The sequence below is a fragment of the Rhincodon typus genome, chromosome 18, assembly GCF_021869965.1.
Source record: "Rhincodon typus isolate 14 chromosome 18, sRhiTyp1.1, whole genome shotgun sequence".
Taxonomy (NCBI): Eukaryota; Metazoa; Chordata; class Chondrichthyes; order Orectolobiformes; family Rhincodontidae; genus Rhincodon; species Rhincodon typus.
Genome location: NC_063349.1, coordinates 58,585,505 through 58,608,797, shown reverse-complemented (window position 1 = coordinate 58,608,797; position 23,293 = coordinate 58,585,505). Strand labels below are relative to the sequence as shown.

Below are 23,293 nucleotides of genomic sequence, written 5' to 3'. Positions count from 1 at the left end.
TCTGCCTTTAAACTCTGTTTCTGTGTGCCCTGCTCTCTCACTCCACCTGATGAAGGGGCTGTGCTCCGAAAGCTTGTGTGATTCCAAATAAACCTGTTGGACTATATCCTTGTGTCGTGTGACTTCTGACTTTGTCCACCTCAGTCCAACATCAACACCTCCACATCTGTATTACACTGGCAACCCACACTTAACCAAAAGTAAATCTCTCAAAGAATAACTGAAAAGTATCTTTACTGTTTTATTAGTGTAGAGATTTTATTGGTCAAGTGAACCCTTTGAAAATACAGAATTTATGGAAACAAAGAACTTTGATAAATCTTAGTTAACAAAAGATTGTTTTATGAATAAATACATAGGTATAATTGATAAAACATTTCACATGATCCCACCAAAGGTTTTCTCCAAGCACACATTCCAACTTCTTTTAATACATTAAAAGTACAACACTGGTCCTTTAAAGCATAATCTTTTTTTTTAACAGTCACCATAGGTTGATGCAACAATAACATTTAGAAAGATGCTGCTTTAAACACATTCTAGATTTACAGAAATAACCTTTGTATAATACACCCAGAATAGGAATGACAGTGCAGTCCTGGTATTTCTACAGGTTGGGACGGACAAAATAAATTACACATAACCAAACATGCACATGAAAGGAATAATTGATGTAACGTCAGGAATAAACTCAACTTGTTAAAGCTATGTTCAGATTAATTATACTGGAGGTGACCAGAATAAGATCTATCCTTACAAGCTACCATACAGGTATTAATGGCAGTGTTTGGTCATGACAATTTGAGACATTAAAATAAACTTAAAGACAAAACTCCACATTTGGAATGTTAAGGCATTTTCCCCAATGGCACAGCCCCATCATATTTGTTATTAGCATATACTGAACACACCCCAGTGTGAAATCATCAAGAAGGCACTGCTTTACATTCTTCAACATCCTGCCACAAAATAATACATTTGATCTTTTAAATACAAATATACTTTGGACCCTGCTAAAAGTATTTTACACTCCAAACTAAACCTTTATGCTAAGCTCACTTGTCTCTTTTAAGGGAGTTGAACATTCATAAACGAAACCCCAGTTAACAGAATTCTCAAAACAGCATTCAGAAATTATTCAAAAAGCACTTCTGTATATTGGATGAGTATTTTTGCTGTTAGTGGTATTCTGACGTTTGCACATTATTTAGTTTATGGCTTCTGCTAAAACTGCTTAACTACAGTTGTGAAAATTGATCTAGCCAGTATTATATGGAGCATCAGCGAGCATAGAGAGTTGGTTTTGAAGCATTGCATTTGACTGTAGGATAATTAAATATACATAATATCATACACGCAATGAAAATGGTTCAAAGAATTTTGTCATCAAATTAGAAGCACATTTAGTCCAACATAATGCCTGGCACTCTTGTAGTTAGTGATCTACATTTAATGAAGAACAAACCTTAAGAAAACTGATCCAGGTTGCTTTGATATATGGCTGTGGTTTGATTCTGGTTAGTTGAATATGGAATTAATAATAATTTGAAGCAGGATAAGGAAGATAATAACCACATAGTCTCTGTGCTGCAAAAGCGATTGATTTGCATTAGACTGGCTTGCCACTGTTCGAGTCCTCAGAGCTGTCAAACTTCTAAAATAAAGAGTGCACTTTTTAGTCCAAAGGCAAACTATACTGCGATTCATAAGCATTTCATATTTCTAGCACAGGAGTACTTTTAAGGAAAAAAACCCCACTTTATTAATACTTTGATTATGCAACAATAGTCTCACTGATCCATAATATCCTGAACAATATTAACCTAGCAGTTACTACCTTTGCAATTCTTTCATCTTAGACATTATGCACATGCCATATAATCATAGCCAGAGCGCTGCAATGGGGAGCCCCTGAACATTTTCATGTTTCTCAATTACGTACTGTGCAGGAGAATTGGGAGAGGAGAACAATGCAAACGATGATAACAATGAAAAGAAGTTTTTGTTTCGCTATCACCATTAATGCAGAAAACATACATTTTTCTTTGTCATGGAATTTGGGCGTTTTGATGAACTCCTGCAGTGCATCTTAGAGATGGTACACACTCACTGCTCCCACTGTGTGTCGGGGGAAGGGAAACCAATCAAGTCAGCTGCTTTGTCCTGGATGTTGTTGACCTTCTTGAGTGTTGTTGGAGCTGCACTCATCTAGACAAGCGGGGAGTATTTCCACCACACTCCTGACTTGTGCCTTGTAGATGATGGGACAGGCTTTGGGAATCAGGAGGTGAGTTACTTTTGCAGACCCGACCTGCACTTCTACCCATAGTATTTATATGGCTAGTCCATTCAATTTCTGACAACCACTAGGTTGCTCGCACTGGGAGATTCAGCCTTGAATGCCAAGTAATGATGGTTCAATTCTCTCCTTTTGGATGTGGTCACTATCTAGCTCTTCCTCTGTACTTAGTTTGACTACAGTAGGAGATTTGCAATAATTTCCAAAAGCAGTTAAAGAAAATTGTACTGTGTACAGTACTGGTCAGCCTACTTGTGAAAGAATGTAATGTGTTGGAAGCAGTTCACAGAAGGTTTACGAGACTAATATCTGGAATGGATGGATTGCCTCATGAGGAAAGGATAGACAGGCTGCGTCTGCTTCCTCTGGAGTTTAAGCAAGTCAGAGGTGACTTATTTGAAACATAGACAATCCTGAGAGGTCTTGACCAGGTGGAGGTTGAAAGGATGTGTCCCCTATGGGAGAATCTACAATTAGGGGTCAGAGTTAAAAGTAGAGATGAGGAAATATTTTTTCTCTCAGAGGGTTATGAGCTTTTGGAATTCCCTTCCTCAAAACGCAGTGGATGCAGAAATTTTAAACATTTTGAAGGCAGAGGGAGATAGATTCTTGATGACCAAGAGAATGAAAGATAACTGATGGATATGCAGGAATGTTATAGATGAGGTTAAAATCAGATCAGTCATCATAATACTGAATGGTAGAGCAGGCTTCAAGGGCTGAGTCGCCTACTCTTGTTCCTTGTTCATTTGTAAATGGGAATTAGGAAGCAAACGGTGATGGGGATGTTTGGAGTAATTGGTCATGCAGCATTAGCACAGCAATCTATAATTTAGATTTTGTTCAATATTTTCAATATCTATTTATAAGATGGCAATGGTCCTGACAACAAATTAATTGATCAATTAATGTGATATCATTTACAAATCAGAAATTTGAAAGCAAATCTTTAATTGCTAACAATGACCCTGTTATAGCTCAAACGTTACTCATATCATGTTATAGGATAATATGACCTGAAACCTCAGTAACTGCTTCCATCTAGAAGGACAAGGGTAGCTGACATATGGGAACACCAACCCCTGCAAATTCCCCTCCAAGCCACTCACCATCCTGAGTTGGAAATATATCGCCGTTCCTTCACTGTCGCTGGGTCAAAATCCTGGAATTCCCTCCGTAAGGGCATTGTGGGTCAACCTACAGCAGGTAGACTGCAGCAGTTCAAGAAAGCAGCTCACCACCACCTTCTCAACTAGGGATGGGCAATAAATGCTGGCTCAGCAGTGACGCCCACATCCCATGAATGAATACTTATTAAAAAAAAACTTGCTGTTCCAAATAACTTAAAAGTCAAAGAGGCATAAACCAACAAAAAAAGTTAAAGGCTCATCTCAAGCAAAGCTAATTTCAAAATAGCCTAACATACAGATAGTAATCATCGTTGACATTTCTAGGAGTGAAACCCACAGACCTGATTGCAGCAGGCATTAAAGTGGAGTTACAGCAGCTGTAAAAGCCTAGTGCAGGCTCAAAATGAGAAGATGAGGAGTATCTACTTATAATTGAGCAATAAAACAAGAAATTAAGTTCCCAGGGCGAGTGTACCAGGACAGAGAGACAGAAAGAGAGTGTGAAAGTGAGGGAGAGCAAGAGGACAGGAGGAAACGGAGAGAAGGAAAAGGGAGAATGAGGGAGAGAGGAGGAGAAGGGTAGGGGAAGATAGAGATAATGGACAGGGGGTGTGAGGAAGGTAGAGGACAAAGGGAGAGGGGAAAGATGAAGAGGAGAGAGAGACAGAAACAAGGAGACAGGAGAGAGGGATGGGGTAGAGGAGGTGGTGGAAGAGACAGAGACCATAAGACATAGGAGCAGAATTAGGCCATTTGGCCCATCGAATCTGCTCCACCATTCGATCATGGCTGAATCCCATTCTCCTGCCTTTTCCCTCTAACCCATCATCCCCTTACCAATCAGGAACCTATCTATCTCTGTCTTAAATACATTCAGTACTTGGCCTCCACAGCCCCCTGCAGCAATGAGTTCCACAGATTCACCACCCTCTGGCTGAAGTAATTCTTCCTCATCTCAGTTCTAAAGGGTTGTCCCTTCACCCTGAGGCTGTGCCCTCAGGTGCTCGTCTCTCCTACTACTAGAAACATCTTATCTGCAGCTACTCTATAAAGACCTCTCCGTATTCCCTTGTCATTCTTCCAAACTCGATTGAGTACAGACTCAGAGTCCTCAACTGCTCCTCATATGACAAGCCCTTCATCACCAGGGATCATTCTTGTAAACCTCTTCTGGACACCCTCCAACGTGAACACATTCTTCCTTAGGTACAGGCCCCAAAACTGCTCTCAGTATTCCAAATGCAGTCTGACCAGAGCCTTATACAGACTCAACTAACTGCCAACTAAACCTGCATGTTAACTTTGAAAGAATATAGAAGTAGGTTTCCTAAGTTAGTTTCCTAAGTTAGCTTCAGATTTCTGAACTCTTTCCCTGTTTGGAAAGAAGTCTATGCCTCTATTCTTCCTACCAAAGTGCATAAACTCTCATTTTCTCACACTGTATTCTATCTGCCACTTATGAGCCCATTCGCCTAGCCTACCCAAGTCATCTCAGCTCCTCAACACTACCTGCCCTTCCACCTCCAGGGACAGAGAGAGAGAGAGGGGGGGTAGATGAAGAGAGAGACGTGGGTGATGCAGCGAGACAGAAACATAAGGTGACAGAGAGTGACATTATGTGGTTGGGGGGGTGGGGGGGTGGGGAAACACAGAGAGAGAAAGAGAGAGAGAGATGAGACAGGCAGAGAGACACACACACACACACACACACACACACACACAGAGGGAGAGGGAGAGAGACAGAGACAGGGAAGGAGAGAGGAATGTGGGAGTAGGGGTGGACAGCAGTTGGTGGGTAGAAAGAGAGAGATGAAGAGTTAATCTCCACCAAAAGGAACCTGAAAATTCCTGCCATTGTATACTGTAATTGGATGATCAAAGATATGGTTGTATGGGTCAGGAACACTCTGTTGTCCCCTAGTGGTTCACTGCAGGCACTGTGAATTCAATGCTGCACAGGAATAAATTGCAATCTGAGCTGGGGTCTGAGGTGGAACTCAAAACTTGAATGCAGCATGTGGGGCACTTTGAGCAAAACAACTGTTCCTGCAAAATCCAATGGGGATTCATAGCCCATGTCATAACACCATCTCATATTTATGGTTGGTAAAATAGGAAAGTTCATGATCCATCACCCACAAGAGGAGGGACTATGATGTAAATTTAAAAACACACCAGAATGCACAAAAGGGATTAGTCATAAAACGATTAGAGCTCAGAAAGACCAATTAATCCATTAGGTTCATGCCAGGTCACTGCAGAGCTATCTAATTAATCTGTCCTATTCCCATGCTTGCTCCCCCAAGTCCTACAAGTTTATTTTCCTCAGCAGTCCACCCAATTCCCTGTTGAATTACTGATGACCACTACCCCCATGTTGTAGGTCATTACCACTCAGAGTAAAGACGTCCTCATGTCTGTATCTCTTGCCCAAACCTGAAAAATCTGTGTCTAGCCTGCAGTGAACGAGCATGACCTCCCTGAAAGTGCACCATTACAACATGGCCAGCAGCTGAGGGCTTGTGGTGAAGAAAAGCAAACATCTAGGATCTATACTTCTAATTCCTATCTTCTGTGGCAGTGTGAGCAAACATCAAAATAAACAAATAAACGTTATTTTGCTGAGCTCCTTAGAGCCTGTCAGTGTCCATGAAACTGTTTCTCAAAATCAATCACCAACCACAAATCTGCAAGTTACATAATCTAAGAAATCTCACGACCATACTCTCCTGTGGGACGTGAATAAAGTTTGAAGCTTTCTGAAAACTAGTTATCAGGTGATATACAACTGCACCTATTGCACAGCATTGGTATCACCTGAATCAGATCAGATTGTCAAAGGTACATTGGCTCAAGGGGCCCTCTTGTGGTGCAGTGGTAATGTCCCTATTCCTACACTGAGACTCCCAAGTTCAAGTCCCACCTGTTCCACAGGTAATAACATCTGTGAACAGGTTAATTAGAAAATAAAAATATTTTAAAAACTGGCTCAAGGCAGACCTTATCTTTTCAGTCTCCACGCTTCTCTTCATCACCAGATGCTGTCACTGTTCCATCTGTTCTGCATTAATGAAACTTTCCAAAATTGCCATTCAATTTCAATTAGAGTTATAGAGTCAGACAGTATGGAAACATGCCCTTTGGCCCAACTCATCCATGCTGACCAGATTTCCTAAACTGAACTGGTCCCATTTGCCTGCGTTTGCCCCATATTCCTCTAAACCCTTCTTATTCATGTACCTGTCCAAATGTCATTTAAATGTTGTAACTGTACTCACCTCAATAACTTCCTCTAGCAACTCATTCCATATACAGACCATCTTATGTGTGAAAAAAATGTCCCTCAGGTCCCTTTTAAATGTTTCCCCTCTCACCTTAAACATGTGCCCTGTAGTTTTGGACCCCCGCCCCGACCCCCCACCGGGGGAAAAAGACCTTGGTTATTCACCTTATCTATGCCCCTCATCGTTTTTTTAACTTCTCTGAGGTCACCCCTCAGCCTCCTACGCTCTAGGGAAAAAGTCCCAGCCTATCCAGCCTCTCTTTATAACTTCAATCTTCCATATGAATCTTCAAGTCAACTTCAAGTAAATCATCTGCCCTGACAGTTTTGGAAAGATCAAGAACCCAGTCAATCTGCTTTACAATGTCATGTAGAATTCTTTAACTTTAATTTGCAGCTCATACCTGTTGATCTCCTCCTGTGCATGCTTTATTGAATCTATGGCACTCAGAATTTCACTAAGATCATTCGCTTTCTTCCTCAGCCTTGTGCTGTGCTTCGCTGTCTTTTGCTCTGTAAGAAAGGTAGGGACTATTACCACAGACACATCAAAACTTTCGAGAAAGTGAGACAGCTGTGATGCTAAAATAGATTATCAATCTCTCTCAGGACCTGCATCTTTAAATTTGATAAATTGTTTTTAGTGTCTTTAACACAGTAAATCATCTGTTTCACATTAGGGTAATTAAATAACAACTGACAATTAGGAAAAAAAATATTTGGAGAGACATCCAAAAGCTTCAAGGAGGGGAGATCAGTAGACAGTGGAGAGATTTAAGGAGCTTCCACAGCCTAGAGCCAGGCAGCTGAAGGCAGGGCTGTCGATGGGGATGGGGATGGGGGGTACAGCAGTGTAAGAAGCAGAAGAAGCAGAATAGGAAGAGGACATAATTCTTAGAATGTTGCAGAGCTGGAAGAGGTTACAAAGAAAGGAAGGAACAATGTCATGGAAGGATCGTAAAGTCCATTAACAGAGACGAAAGGAGTCAGTTGTTCAATGCATGTGCATTCCAGCAAACTCGAGAGGATCCTTTCAGGGCACCATCACATCTTCTCAGTGCCATTAGGCTTTTTCAATTTCCTATCTATTCTATGATTCTATCTTAAGTAGAACAGCCTGTGCATGAGTGAATCTAAACATTGCATCTTTTGAGAACCGAATTCAAATTATAGCCCTTGAACTAGAAGTGTAAAGATTCATCATGATACACCTGCAGGGTGAGTGCTTATAATCTCTGAAGAATTGAAAAATGAAAATGATGGCATCATGGTAATTTGAGCAAGAGGGGCAGCACGGTGGCTCAGTGGTTAGCAGTGCTGCCTCACAACATCAGGAGCCCAGGTTCGATTCCACCTGCTGGCGACTGTGTGGAGTTTGCACATTCTCCCAGAGTCTGCATGGATTTCCTCCGGGTGCTCTGGTTTCCTCCCATAGTCCAAAGATGTGCAGTTTAGGTAGATTGGCCATGCTGAATTGCCCATAGTGCTCAGGGATGTGCAGGCTAAGTGGGGTTAGCAATGGGAAATGCAGGATTACAGGGATAGGGTAGGGGCATGGGTCTGGGTGGGAGGGTGTGGACTCAATGGGCCGAATGGCCTGCTTCCATATTGTAGGGATTCTTTTATGATTCTATGAGATCACCTGTCCAAGATCAGAAGAGGATTGAGTCAAAGGCAGATGTTGCTTGAATCCATAAACTCAATTCAAATTCTGGCTCCTGGCTGAAATTCTGCATCGAATTGCAAGGAGGAGTAAAATCAAGCTGCTATTTGCTGTAATCAGTATGTCATCCTCTCAAGAGCTGTTCTGTCATTCTGAGAAGCATTGCTGTCTCACACTGACATGACAAGCTGGTAAAATGACAAGCAGCATGCAACCAGAGAAAAGGAAAAGACATTTGTTATGTGGTTTTAATTTCTTGTTGGGCAGTCATCTTTGGCTTAGAATAATAAACATAAACACTTTGGGGAAGGACCTCAATATAAAAACATCTAGGTTAGATGCTGGAAATCCAAAATAAATGCAAAAACTGCTGGAAATACTCAACACTCGGGTGACTTTCTGTGTAAGGTGAAACAGGATTAATGTTTCACGTCAATGCTGACAGGCCCGAGTCATAGAGCACAGAAAAGGTATTTCAAGCAGCTATTGATTTACCCATTCCTTTGTCTGCCTAACTGTTGTTCTCTCTCTCTGGACTTCATTTACACCTTTGTTTACTCTTACCCCCACCCCACCTTTAGCATTTATACCAACATTTTCCGAGCTACAATCAGTCCTGCAGTAGGGTCACTGGATCTGAAACATTAACTCTGCTTTCTCTCCACAGATGCTGTTAGACCTGTCGAGTTTCGCCAGCAATTTCTGTTTTTGTTTATGACATTCCAAGTGCTTATCCAAGTGCTTATCCAAGTACTTTTTAAAAGTTGAGGTTTCTCACCTCGACTGTTCTCCCAGGCAGTGCATTCCAAATTTGTGAAACTTGAAAGGGTTCAGAAAAGATATAAAAGCATGTTGTTAGGGTTGGAGGGTTTGAGCTATGGGGAGAGGCTGAATAGACTGGGGCTATTTTCTCTGGAGCGTCGGAGGCTGAGGGGTGACCTTAGAGACATTTATAAAATCACGAGGGGCATGGATACGATAAATAGGCAAGGTCTCAAACAGGTTTGTAAAATCATGAGGGGCATGGTTTGGGTAAATAGACAAGATCTTTTCCCCGGGGTGGGGGAGTCCAAAACTAGAGGGCATAGGTTTGAGGTGAGAAGGGAAAGATTTAACAGGGACCTAAGGGGCAACTTTTTCATGCCGAGGGTGGTGCATGTATCGAATGAGTGGCCAGAGGAAGTGGTGAAGGCTGGTACAATTACAACATTTAAAAAGGTGTCTGGATGGGTATATGAATAGGAAGGGTTTAGAGGGATATGGGCCAAATGCTGGCAAATGGGACTGGATTAATTTAGGATACCTGGTCGGCATGGAAGAGTTGGACCGAAAGTCTGTTTCTGTGCTGTACATTTCTATGACTCTGGGTGAAAACATTTCTTCTCAAATCCCCTCTAAACCTCCTGCCTTCACCTTAAAATTATGAGCCCTCATTGTTGACCCTTCAACTAAGGGGAATAGCTACTTTGTGCTCACACTGTCCATGCCCCTCATAATCTTATACACCTCAATCAGCTCCCTGAAATAATTCCACAGAGGCCGGAATCCTGTCACCCATCCTTTACACGTGGAGAGTCCTTGACACTGATCCAGCTCCATCAGAGCCAGCTCTCAGAGTGAACATACCGTTTTGGATAGTGTTGGGGGGACGACCTACCAGGGGAAGGCCATAGCGGGCAGGTCTCTGGCACTGAGCCTGACCCTGTGGCACAGAAGGGAAGGGGGGAGAATAGGAGAGCAATTGTAGTGGGGGATTCAATAGTAAGAGGCACAGACAGGCGGTTCTGTGGACGCAATCGAGATGAACGGATGGTATGTTGCCTCCCGGGTGCCAGGGCCCGTGATTGTGTCTTCAAGATCCTTAAGGGGGAGGGTGAGCAGCCAGCAGTCATGGTACACATCGGTACCAATGACAGAGGTAGGAAAAGGACCAGAATGTGAAAAACGAGTACAGGGAGTTAGGTTGGAAGCTGAAGTCCAGGACAAACAGGGTAGTTATCTCTGGATTACTACCAGTGCCACGTGATAACAAGGTAAGAAATAGGGAGAGAGTGCAGCTAAACACGTGGCTACAGGGCTGGTGTAGGAGGGAGGGCTTCCACTTTGGGGATAATTGGAGCACATTCTGGGGAAGGTGGGACCTGTACAGTAAGGACGGGTTGCACCTGAACCGGAAGGGCACAAATATCCTGGGAGGGAGGTTTGCTAGAGCTGTACGGGATGGTTTAAACTAGTTTGGCAGGGGGTGGGGAACCGGATTTATAATTCAGAGGATGAGGTATTCGGCCTTCCAACAGACACAACAGGGAGTGAGATGGTGTATAAAGAAATACGGTCGATGGAGTGTAATTGCGGACACCGAGCTGGTTTGAAGTGCGTATACTTCAAGGCTAGAAGTATCAGAAATAAAGCGGATGAACTTAGAGCATGGGTCAGTACTTGGAACTATGATGTTGTGGCCATTACAGAAACTTGGGTAACTCAGGGACAGGAATGCATGTTGGAAGTTCCGGGATTTAGATGCTTTAAAAGAAATAGGGAGGGTGGAAAAAGAGGTGGGGGAGTGGCATTGCTAGTCAGGGCGAGTATAGCAGCTACTGAAAGGCAGTTCAAGAATGATATGTCTACAGAGTCAGTTTGGGTTGAGGTCAGGAACAAGAAAGGAGCAGTCACTTTGTTGGGGGTTTTTTTACAGACCCCCTAATAGTTGCAGAGAAGTAGAGGAGTGGATTGGGAGGCAGATACTGGAGACGTGCAGAAGTCACAGGGTTGTAGTCATGGGAGACTTCAACTTTCCAAATATTGATTGGAAACATTTTAGTTGTAATAGTTTAGATGGAGCAGATTTTGTCCAGTGCATTCAGGAAGGATTCCTGACACAGTGTGTGGATAGACCAACACGAGGAGAGGCCACTTTGGATTTGGTGCTTGGCAATGAACTGGGCCAACTGTTAGACCTGGTGGTAGAACAGCATTTTGGCGGTAGCGATCATAACTCTGTTTCTTTCACGATAGTCATGGATAAGGATAGGTACATCCGGTAGGGTAAAGTTTATAATTGGGGGAAGGGTAATTACAATTCAGTTAGGCAAGAACTGGGTAACATAAATTGGGAACAGATGCTGTCAGGGAAGAGCACCACAGAAATGTGAAGAATGTTTAAGGAATGCATACTGCGTGTGCTCGATATGTTTGTCCCTAGCAGGCAGAGAAGATGCGGTCGAGTGAGGGAGCCATGGTTCTCCACAGAGAGGTCGAACGACTGGTTAAGAGGAAGAAGGAGGCTTATCTAAGGTTTAGGAAAAGAGGAACGGAAAAGGCTCTAGAGGGATACAAGTTAGCCAGGAAGGAGCTGAAGAAAGGGCTTAGGAGAGCTATAAGGGGGCATGAGAAAACCTTGGCGGATAGGATCAAGGAAAACTCCAAGGCTTTTTACACGTATGTGCAGAACAAGAGAATGACCAGAGAAAGGGTAGGGCTGATCAAGGATTGTAAAAGGAATTAGTGCACAGAGCCTAAAGAGATAGGAGAGGTCCTTAATGAATACTTTTTTTCAGTATTCACAACTGAGAGGGACCTAGTTGTAGAGGAGGACGTTGTGAAACAGGCAAGTAGGCTAGAAGAGGTTGATGTTAGTAAAGAAGATGTGCTCGGAATTCTGAGGAGGTTGAAGATAGAGAAGTCCCCCGGGCCTGATGGGATTTATCCAAGGATTCTATGGGAAGCGAGGGACGAGATCGCAGGGCCTTTGGTGATGATCTTTTCGTCCTCACTGTCCATGGGTATAGTGCCGGAAGATTGGAAAGAGGCAAATGTCATTCCCTTGATCAAAAAAGGGAATAGGGTCAACCCCGGAAATTACAGGCCAGTTAGTCTTATGTCAGTGGTGGGCAAATTATTGGAAAGGGCTCTGAGAGACAGGATTTATGATCACTTGGAAAGGCACAGTTTGATTCGTGATAGTCAGCATGGATTTGTGAGGGGTAGATCATGCCTCACAAACCTTATTGAATTCTTTGAAAAGGTGACCAAACACATGGATGAAGGTGGTGCAGTGGATGTGGTGTACATGGATTTAACTAAGGCATTTGATAAGGTTCCCCACGGTAGGCTCATGCAGAAGGTAAGGAGGCACGGGATGGGGGAAATGTGGCAGATTTTGGATTCAGAATTGGCTGACCCTTAGAAGACAAAGGGTGGTCGTGGACGGAAAATATTCAACATGGCGCTCAGTTACGAGTGGTGTACCACAAGGATCTGTTCTGGGTCCTCTTCTATTTGTGATTTTTGTAAATGATTTGGATGGAAGGGTGGATTAGTAAGTTCGCGGACGATATGAAGGTGGGTTGAGTTGTGGATAGTGCGGAGGGCTGTTCCAGGTTTCAAAGGGACATTGATAGAATGCAGAGCTGGGCTGAGAAGTGGCAGATGCAGTTTAACCATGAAAAGTGTGAGGTGATTCATTTTGGAAGGACAAACTTGAAAGCAGAATACAGGGTTAACGGAAAGATTCTTGGCAGTGTGGAGGAGCAGAGGGATCTTGGGGTTCATGTTCACAGTTCCCTGAGAGCTGCCACCCAGGTAGATAGAGTTGTTAAGAAGGCGTATGGTGTGTTAGCTTTCATTAATAGAGGGATTGAGTTCAAGAGCTGTGAAGTTATGCTCCAGCGATACAAAAGCCGGTTTGGCCACATCTGGAGTATTGCGTCCAGTTCTGGTCACCTCATTACAGGAAAGATGTCAAAGTGTTAGAAAAGGTGCAGAGGAGATTTACCAGGATGTTGCCTGGAATGGAGGGAAGGTCTTACGAGGAAAGGTTGAGAGAGCTCGGGCTTTTCTCTTTAGGACGACGAAGGATGAGAGGTGACTTGATAGAGGTGTACAAAATGACCAGAGGTATAGAGTAGACAGCCAGAGACTTTTTCCTAGGGTGGAGATAGCTTTTACGAGGGGACATAGTTTTAAAGTGAAAGGAGGTAGATATCGGGGAGATGTCAGAGGTAGGTTCTTTACTCAGAGAGTGATCGGAGCGTGGAATCGGCCTCATTAGGGGCATTTAAGTGGCTATTAGATAGGTGTATGGATGATAGTATAAGGTAGCGGTGGAGGTTAGATAGACCTTAGGTTTAGGGTAAAAGTTCGGCACAGCATCGTGGGCTGAAGGGCCTGTACTGTGCTGTACTGTTCTATGTTCTATGTTCTATAACCTCTGACACTCCTGTTTATATCTGTCAGCCAGGGCTCCCTGATCCTGGAACTCATATTCTATGATGCCCACCTGGCTGACCTTATTACAATCACTGCAGCATCCCTTCAACCTTCTGTGCTCTAAAAATATTCCTGAGCTTATCCAGCCTCTCTTCATCGCTGAAATGTTCCATCCCAGGCAACATCCTGGCAAATCTCTTTTGCACCCCTTCCAGTGCAATCACTTCCATTCTACAGTGCAGTGACCAGAACTACAGACAGTACTCCAAATGTGGCTAAACCAAAGGTTTGTACAGCTCCAACATAATCTCCCTGCAGAGGGAAGCAAGGGCCTGGTGCTGTTTATTGCTGGACTGTTAATCCAATGATCCAGGTAATGTTCTCGGGACCTGAATTCAAATCCCGCTATTGGAATTTGAATTCAATAAAAAGAAATCTGGAATTAAGAGTCTAACAGTGATCGTGAATCCATTGGCAATTGTCAGAAAAACCTATCTGGTTCATTAACAGATATCCTTTAGGGAAGGAAACAGACATCCTAACCTGGTCTGGCCCACATGTGACACCAGACCCACAACAATGAGGATGACTCTGGGCACTATGGTTGGCATGGGCAGTAAATGCTGGCCTAGTCAGTGATGCCCACATCCTGTGAATGAATAAAAAATCTATGGCATTACTGTTCAAGGCAAGTGCACTGTATGGCTTCTTCACCACCCTACTGACTTGTTCTACCCACCTTAGGGGATTTATAAATAAGCACCCCAGGATCCCTCCATTCCTCTGAGCTTCTGAGTGTCCTGCCATTCATTGTGTACATCCTTGTCTTGTTACTTCTCCCAAAATGCATGACCTTACACATATCAAGGTTAAATTCCACTGCCACTGACCTGTCCCTCTGACCAACTTGTTTATGTCTTCCTGTAACCTAACACCTTCTCCCTCACTGTCAACCAACCAGCCAACCATTGTGTTATCTGTAATATTATTACTCCCTCCACATATTTTCTTCTAAATCGTTTATATATACCACAAACAATAAGGGTCCCAGCACTGATCCCATGGTACACCACTGCACACAGGCACCTGTAACACACATAGTCTTCTACCTGTAAACCACATCCTGACTGTACCCCGACAAATTCTCTGAAGCAACTTTGGATTCCACTTGCCAAGTTACCATCGATCTAATACGGTTTCCTCTTCTTGATCAGTCTCCCATGTGGGACCTTGTCAAAAGGCCCTGCTCAAATCCATATAAACTACATTAACTGCCCGGTCATCATCCAAACATATGGTCATCTCCTCTCAAAATTCAACCAAATTTGTTAGACATGACTTCCCACTCCCCACACCACCACCATTCTGTCCTGCTGTCTGGAAGTGGCAGGGCTCCTCAGTGGATATTCTTGATACTGGAATTCTCCCTCTTTCCTTTGGGAAATTGGGGTGGAGTGCATTGCAAGTAGTAAGCTCCCTTAAATAGCAGATTCAGTTATTTCACCAACTCCCAGGCTGCCGACAAGCTCTGTGGCTTTCAGGGGTCTTTGACCCACATTTTTATGGGTTGTGGGAGATTGCAGCCCCCTTTTTCATGATGTGAGGTGTTGCTTCTCAGATTGTGATTGCGTTTCAGCCTCAATCTCTGAATCAGTGTTCACCTGGTGCAAAAGGGTCAGGGGGAAGATTGGAGGATCTCGTGGGTCTGTTCCTGGGTCTGGCCAAGGGGGCAATCTATAGCTTCAAAAACAGAGTAATTTGAATTAATGCTTTGGGTCTAGGGACCCTTCTCAGAACTGGGATTAACTCCGATTTCTCTCCACAGATGCTGCCAGACCTGTTGAGTTTTTCCAGCAATTTCTGTTTTGCTTCTGATTTCCAGCATCTGCAGTTATTTTGGTTTTTATGGGCAATCTATAGGTCCAGGCTGTGGGCAGCTGAGGAGGTTTTTGACTATCTATCTTTCTTCCACGTTCCATTCTCCCTGTGGAAGGGGAGAATGTGCTGCCTGTAGTGTGTTTGATTCATGATAAGTAGGTGCCACAAGGGCTAGAATATGTCCCAAAAATGATTTTTAAAGAGTTTGAGAAATAGATGTGCAATGTTTCATTTTGCAAATAAATTGAAGGCTCTAAAGATTGATTTCTGGTCTCCTCCATCATGTGACTGTCAGGGGTCTAAACAGGATCAGAAATATAGCAGCATGGTAGTCATGCATGCATTGGTCCATAGATTTTATCTATTTTGTTCTGATTGTGTACTCCTGTTTGAACCTCTAAGTTGGGTGGTTGACGTTACATGCTGTGGGTGTGACAGGAAAGCCTGAAAAATCATTTAAAATAAGACAAAACCAAACTGAATCACATGGAGGAGTCTTACACTGTCTAATACATAAGTTGGTGAAAAGAGTAGAATTTGAGAAAGAAGAGACAAAGAGAAAACGACAAAGAGAACAAACTCACTTTCACTCTCCGATGAGTCTTGCTGATCTAGTTCTGGACTGGAGCATCCACTTTCAGGGCTCTGCTGCCCACTTTGCTTATTCCGGGTACGTTTTGGTACAGAGACCTATCTCAATCAAACAGAATACAATTCATATTTCAAATATGTCCGGCCTTTCTTAAAAAAAGCCTGCCAATGTATCAAAATGTTTCTTTTTTTGCCAAAAATGGGCCCACTAATGGCTGCAAAACAAAGTGTAGATTTGTAGATTGTGATTTCCATGCACAGAAGAGTCCTTGCTGACTGATGTGTAAAACACAACAGCTGTTCAGCAAACACAATACCATAATAAAAATGTACATAAAAATAGGAGTTGGAATAAGTTATTCAGCCCTTTGAGTCACTCTACTATTCAAGATGATTATTGTCAATTTTTTTTTATTATTCATTCATGGGAATGAGGGCGTCGCTGGCTAGGCAGCATTTATTGCCCATCCCTAACTGCCCAGAGGAGCAGTTAAGAGTCAACAACATTGCTGTGGGTCTGGAGTCACATGGAGGCCAGGCTAGGTAAGGATTGCAGTTTCCTTCCCTGAAGGACATTAGTGAACCAGATAGGTTTTTCCAACAATCAACAATGGATTCATGGATTTCATTAGACTCTTAATTCCAGATAATTATTGAATTCAAATTCCTCCATCTGCCGTGGCAGGATTTGAATGCGGGTCCCCAGAATGTTACCTGGGTGTCTGGATTAACAGTCCAACAATAATACCACGAGGCCAGCACCTCCCTCTACACCAACACCATTTTCCTGCACAATGCCTTTATCCATTAAAGTTTCTGATATGTGAAAATTTATTGATCTCAAAACTGACCTCAGCCCTTACATCAACCTCAGCCATATAGTCTACACAGTCAAAAAGAAACAGCTCCTCAACTGAACTGGTGCTCTCCAGCATTCCCACATACAGGATTTAGAAGCAAAATGGAAAGTACTTCAAGACACCACATACAATACCCTACATTGTACATTCACTATATAGGAAGCAAGAATGGAGAAATGCTTTCTGGCTTTGAGACTAACATCAGTGTGATGTAACCTTCATTGAAGCCAAGTGAACTTCTTTCACTGATTACAAGAGAAATTCAAGCAAGATAACCAAATGAACGAACGGTAGTTCCAAGTAAAGTCCAACAGATTGCTAGGCATACACCAATGATTACTTGTGGTAATTTTGCCAGAATATCCAGAGAACCCTCAACACAGGAAATGTTGCGAGCATTTATGAGAGGAATCAGAAAGGTGAAAGGTCCACCAGCAAAGAAAATAACTCTGCGATAAACAAAGGCAGAGGAGGTCATCAGGGACTGCAATAAACATTTACAGAGATAGGTGGATCACTACCTTGAGAACACTGTCACCCAGGAAGTCCTTGACAACGTTTACCAAATGGTTCAAGAAGGCAGCAAACCACCACCTTCTGAAGGGCAACAAGGGATAAGCAATAAATGCTGGCCCAGCCAGCCTAGGCCACATCTCCTGAGAACAAAAAATAGGAAGCCTATGGCAGAACTGGACACAAAACCTATAGTGGAAGTTGTAAAGATCACGTCTCTTTATTTCCTTTATTATTTGGACTGTGGACTGAAAAAGTGAAATAAAAAGCTTTAAAAGGCTTTGAAGAAATGGAAAGAAGTAACTCATCAAACTTCTCTGCTGCTAGCGAACTATGCTTTGCTGAATTTCATACATTTTCCCACTCTTAATACTGATGTCCCGTCTGTCTTTGTGTTTCTGCCATTAGGACAGAGGAGGAATTTAAGAAATGGCAATGTTCAAGTTATAGAGTTATAATGTAGCAATTCCTTATGCCTTTTTGCTAAAGATAATTTGTTTGGAAGAAACAGATCTTTCCTTGTTATGTACATAAACCTGGCTAGCTTTTTCTTAGCACCTGAGATCATCAGTCAGATAAACTGAGGACACTGGATAGTCTGAATCAATTTTTTCCACATTTCTTGTGACTCTGGGAATAGTGGGGCTTGATTTCTAGTGAACTACCCTAGTGAACATAATAAGAGGCCTAACAAAACTACTGATTTGCTCATTATTGGCAAGTTCTAGGTGCTGATGCTACACCACCTGACCTCATCAAGTATAGGAAACTGACACTCTCACAGCATCAGCACAAACTTTTGCCTCTGTTGGAGACAGGGGGCAGTGCCCCAGGATATGCATGTGATGTGATTTTGATACTTTGCAATAACAATGGTGTTTGATGCGATTGCAACAACTATCAAGGCCTCTCACACTGTTCTCATAATGCTCAGTAGGATTTGAGAGTGTTGCCCTATTCAGACAGCAGCTCCTTGCTGAGTGTATCTGCCCCTAATTCAAGTGTGGTTTCAGAACTGGATGATTGTGGATAAATTCACACAACCAGGTTCCATAATGACCAGCAATCTATCACTTGACACTGAAATCAACACTGCATCACAAATGCTGCAGCTGTAACATTCAAGCTGATTGTGAGTTTTGGGACAACAGCAACCTGGCTGAGAACACCAAACTGAGAGTCTGTACCTTCAGTGCACTCCCCTACAGTGGTCACATTTAGATGATATCTATCATGCAGGAGAAAAGGCTGAACGGTTTCAACCTTCACTGTTTCATGCATAACCTCAGCATCTCCTGGCAGGACAAGTTCACTAACTCAGGGCCTAAAGTATGCGAATTCCATCAGTATTAACTCATTGCTAAGCAATCAAGTCTGCTCAGCTATGTTCATCAGATGGATGATGGCCATAAACTCACTAGGAGACCTTCTTGTGGTGAGCTATTCACTGGGTCACAACTTCCAGCGCATCAATACCTCTGCTTCAAGGACGCTTGACAGTGAGATATGAAGATGATGGATATTAACAACTGGAGGATAGTCACTCACAGCTGTGACCTCTGGACTGTATGGAAAGGACGAGCTGGAGAAGACTTTCCCCCAGAACCAGGGGATACAGTTTCAGAATCTTAGAAGGCCAGTTAGGACTGAGATAAGGAGGAATTTCTTCACCCAGAGGGTGGTGAATCTGGGAATTTCTGTACCATGATAGTGGTGGAGGCTCAGATGTTGACTGCTTCAAGACAAAGTTTAATAGATATCTGCATATGAAAATTATCAAGGATGTGGGGATAGTGCAGGAAAATAGTGCTGAAGTCAGTGATCAACCATTGAAGGGTGGAATGGTCTTGAAGGGCGAAATGGCCTACTCCTAATTCCATTTTTTATGTTCTTGTGCAGAAGTGAAACCTCAGCTGGCCAAGAGGAGCCCAGAGAAAAGAATGGCCAGTGAACTGAGCACCTTCTCAAGCTTAGCGTCTTCCGCTACAAGTGCGGCACAGTCAGCCAAGCTGTTCTGGGGCTCATTACTCACACAAAGCACAGAGTTGTCACCACAGTTCAAACCATCATCTTAAGAGATCATCACCAACTTCTCAACAGGAGTTAGGGATAGGCAATAAATGCTGGCCGAGCTAGCGACGCCCGTATCTTGTGACTAAATTTAATAGAACCAAAAAGGATAAAGGATGCACACGTGCACTGGAACACCATCACCTCCGCCTCATCTACACTAATTCTACTTGAAGGTACATTGTCTCTGCTTCATCATCTTTCTGGGTCATTTTTCTGGAGCTCACCCTCTAACAATAATGCCACATGGACTGCTGTGCTTCAAGAATGCTGTGCATCACTGGAGTTTAGAAGAGTAAGAGGTGATTTGATTTGATTTATTATTGTTCCATGTACTGAGATACAGTGAAAAGTATTGTTTTGTGCGCTATCCAGGAAAATCATACCTTACATAAGTACATTAGGGTAACAGAACAGAATGCAGAATATAGTGTCACAGTTATAGAGAAGGTGGCCTGATTGAAACATAATCCTGAGGGATTTTAACAAGGTAGATGTGGAGAGGATGTTTCCTCAAATTAAACAATCCAGAATTAGGAGTGACTATTTAAAACTTAGGGCTGCCCGTTTATAAAAGAAATGAGGTCAAGTTCTTTTCTCTCAGAATATCGAGAGTCTTTCGTGCTCACTTCCTGAGAAGTGGTGAAAGCAGAGTTAGATAGATTCTTGTTTAAAAGAAAGGGGATGAAATGTTATCGGGGTAGACAGGAACGCGGATGATCTTATTGAGTGGTGGAGCAGGCTCAAGGGGCTGAATAGACGACGATTCCTCCATATGTATCACCTTCTCAAGGATAACTAGGGACTAGAAACCGACATCTCATGAATGTAGGAGGATTTAATAAAAAGTGAAAAGCTGTAAAATGTTGTGGAAAATTCATCTTATTTCACAATACAATATAATCACAAGTTATGAAATAAAGAATGTTTGAGTAATATTAAAGAACCAAAGTCCACATTATATCTAAAATATCAGCACATGACTTCAAAGTGAAATATACATAGTTCTTACTCACATTTCTGGATAGCGATTATTCGTGGTATTGTTCAGACCATGGAGGGGAATTGGGACATGCTTTCCCAAAGACAAGAAGATCACTGCAGAATACAACAGTTGGGGCAGCTATCGTGGATTGCACTGTGGCTGGGTGTGGCATGGTGCCACAGCCCAACGTCTTTGATCAGTCAAGGAGATAGGAGGATGGAGGGTGGGTAAGGTTGGGTTATTTACAAATATGTTGCCATGCTTAAGAGGAAAAAAAATTTCAAAGCTCTTTTAAAATCATTTCATGAAACAGGAATCTTTGGATAGACCAAATTCAGCAAAAAGCAGCAAGAAAAGTTTTCTAGCAGTTGCATGACCTTAAAAAGTGAAGCTCAATTATTTTGCCATTCCCAGTGATAGGAGTTTGGACTTGATGGAATTTCACTGATGACTAATTTGAATGTGGAAGTTGGAGAAAGAATTTTTTTTTTACATTCATTCATTCATGGGATGAGGGCATCGCTGGCTAGGCAGCATTTATTGCCCATCCCTAATTGCCCAGATGGCAGTTAAGAGTCAACCACATTACTGTGGGTCTGGAGTCACATGTAAGCCTGACCAGGTAAGGATGGCAATTTCCTTCCCTAAAGGACATCAGTGAACCAGATGGGAGGAACTGCAGATGCTGGAGAATCTGAGATAACAAGGTGTAGAGCTGAATGAACTCAGAGCTCTGATGCTGCTTGGCCTGCTGTGTTCATCCAGCTCTACACCTTGTTATCTCAGTGAACCAAATGGGTTTTTCTGACAATCAACAATAGATTCCTGGTCATTGTTAGACTTTTAATTCTGGATTTTTATTGAATTCAAATTCCATCATCTGCCATGGCGGATTTGAACTTGAGTCCCCGGAACTACCTTGGTCTCTGGATTAACAGTCCAGCGATAATACACCAGACCATTGGCTCCAAAATGGTTGGAGGAAGAAAAAAGAAATCACGTTTGACTTATGGATGGGCACCAGTTAAAAACAATTCAGCATTACACGATCTTAAAACCTACCTGACGTTTGTAATTGTCTTTCCTTCCCCCTTGGTTACTGAGACTAATTATACTGGCAGAACGTACCATTGGAGTTCGGTGCCAAACTTTGGACTGGATGACACCTTCTTTTTCATACTGAATGAGGTCATTGAGTGGGTCCCAAGGCCGGGTGCTGCATGCAGTAAAATAAACTATATTGTTACTTATCCATCAAAATGGTTTTGATCTTAGGATCTAATATAATTTGTTGACTAGAAACTGAACAGTCATAACAATACTGTGGTGATAAGAACAGGGTCAGAGGCTAGGAATTCAACGGAGTAACTCACCTGCTAACTACTCAAAATTGGTCTACCATCTACAAGGTACAAGTCATGATGGGAATACTATGCACTTGCCTGGATGAGTGCAGCTCCAAGAACACTTGAGACACTCGCAACATCCAGGACAGAGAAGGCCATTTGATCAATGCATCAACCACTACCTTCAACATTCATTCTCTTCATCACTAACATCAGCCAAGAGTTTCTCAACCACACAATCCAAACTCACCAACTCTACCATCTAGAAGAACAAGGGCTGCACATACATAGAAACACCACCACCTGCAAATTCTGCTCAAAGCAGAAACAGTTACAACACGGCTAATAGCGAAGAGGGCGGTCATCTGGTCCATCACGTCTGTACCAACTCCATTCTTTTAGATTATTTTAAGATTTGAAGAAATGCCACTGGACCCAAAACATTGACTCTTTCTCTTCACAGATGCTGCCAGATTTGCTGAATTTCCCCAGCTATTTCCGTCTTATTTCAATTCATTTAATTTGTCTTTTCCTTATAGCTCTGCAAATTTTTCCTTTTCAGATAACAGTCTGATACCTTTTTGAAAGATTTGATTGTATTTGATGTAACTGCATTTTTATATTTGAGACCTCAACCATTCACTGCACAATAAAGGTTTTCCTCATATCACTTCTGCTTCCCTTACCGGTTGCTTTAAATTCGTGTCCTCTCATTCTTGACCCCTTAACAAATGGGAACAATTTCTCCCCACCTACTCTGCTCAGACTAAAGATTGTGAATATCTCATCTCAGCCTTCCCTACTGCAAGAAACACAGTCAAAACTCTTTCAGTCTATCCTAAATGTGGATGATACAAAGTTAAGTGGGAACATCTGTTGTGGGTAAGATATAAAGTGGCTTCAAGAGGACTCAGGCAGGCTCAGTGAATACAACATAGAAAAATGCAAAGTTATCCATTTCGCGGGAGGGACAATAATGCAGACTACTTCTTAAATGGTTAGTAAGAGTTTGGAAAATACAGACATACAATAGAACCTAGGTGTTCTTGTTGTCAAGTCACGTACAGGTGCAGCAAACTATTAGGGAAGCTAATGGAATGTCAGCTTTTATTCTAAGAAATTTTGAGCACAAGAGTCATGAAGTTTTACTTCAACTGTATAGGAGTTTGGTAGACTGCATTGAGGTAGACAGTTTGATCTCCTTATTTCATGAAATATATTATTGGCATAAAGGGAGTGCAACAAAAGTTCAACAGAGATAGTTAAGAACTGCCGATGCTGGAGTCAGAGATACACAGTGTGGAGATGGAGGAACACAGCAGGCTAGGCAGCATCAGAAGAACAGGAAAGTTGACATTTCGGGTCGGGACCCTTCTTCAGAATTGAGGGAGGGGGAAGGGAGCTCAGAAATAAAGAGAGAGAGGGGTGGGGCTGGGGAAGGTAGGTGGGATGGTGATAGGTGAGTGC

At 42.6% G+C, this 23,293-nt stretch overlaps 1 protein-coding gene across 1 annotated transcript in view; it reads right to left on the bottom strand.

The window, feature by feature from the left end:
* Positions 1 to 232: 232 nt before the first annotated feature.
* Positions 233 to 23,293, bottom strand: part of osbpl8 (oxysterol binding protein-like 8) — an 87,600-nt gene continuing 64,539 nt past the window's right edge. The window contains exons 15-18 of the mRNA XM_048607477.1: positions 21,609 to 21,696; positions 16,046 to 16,151; positions 7,117 to 7,225; positions 233 to 1,654 (exon numbers count right to left, since the gene is read on the bottom strand). Coding sequence (XP_048463434.1) covers positions 1,519 to 1,654; positions 7,117 to 7,225; positions 16,046 to 16,151; positions 21,609 to 21,696 — 439 coding nt within the window. The 3' untranslated portion in view covers positions 233 to 1,518. The remainder of the gene's footprint in view (positions 1,655 to 7,116; positions 7,226 to 16,045; positions 16,152 to 21,608; positions 21,697 to 23,293) is intronic.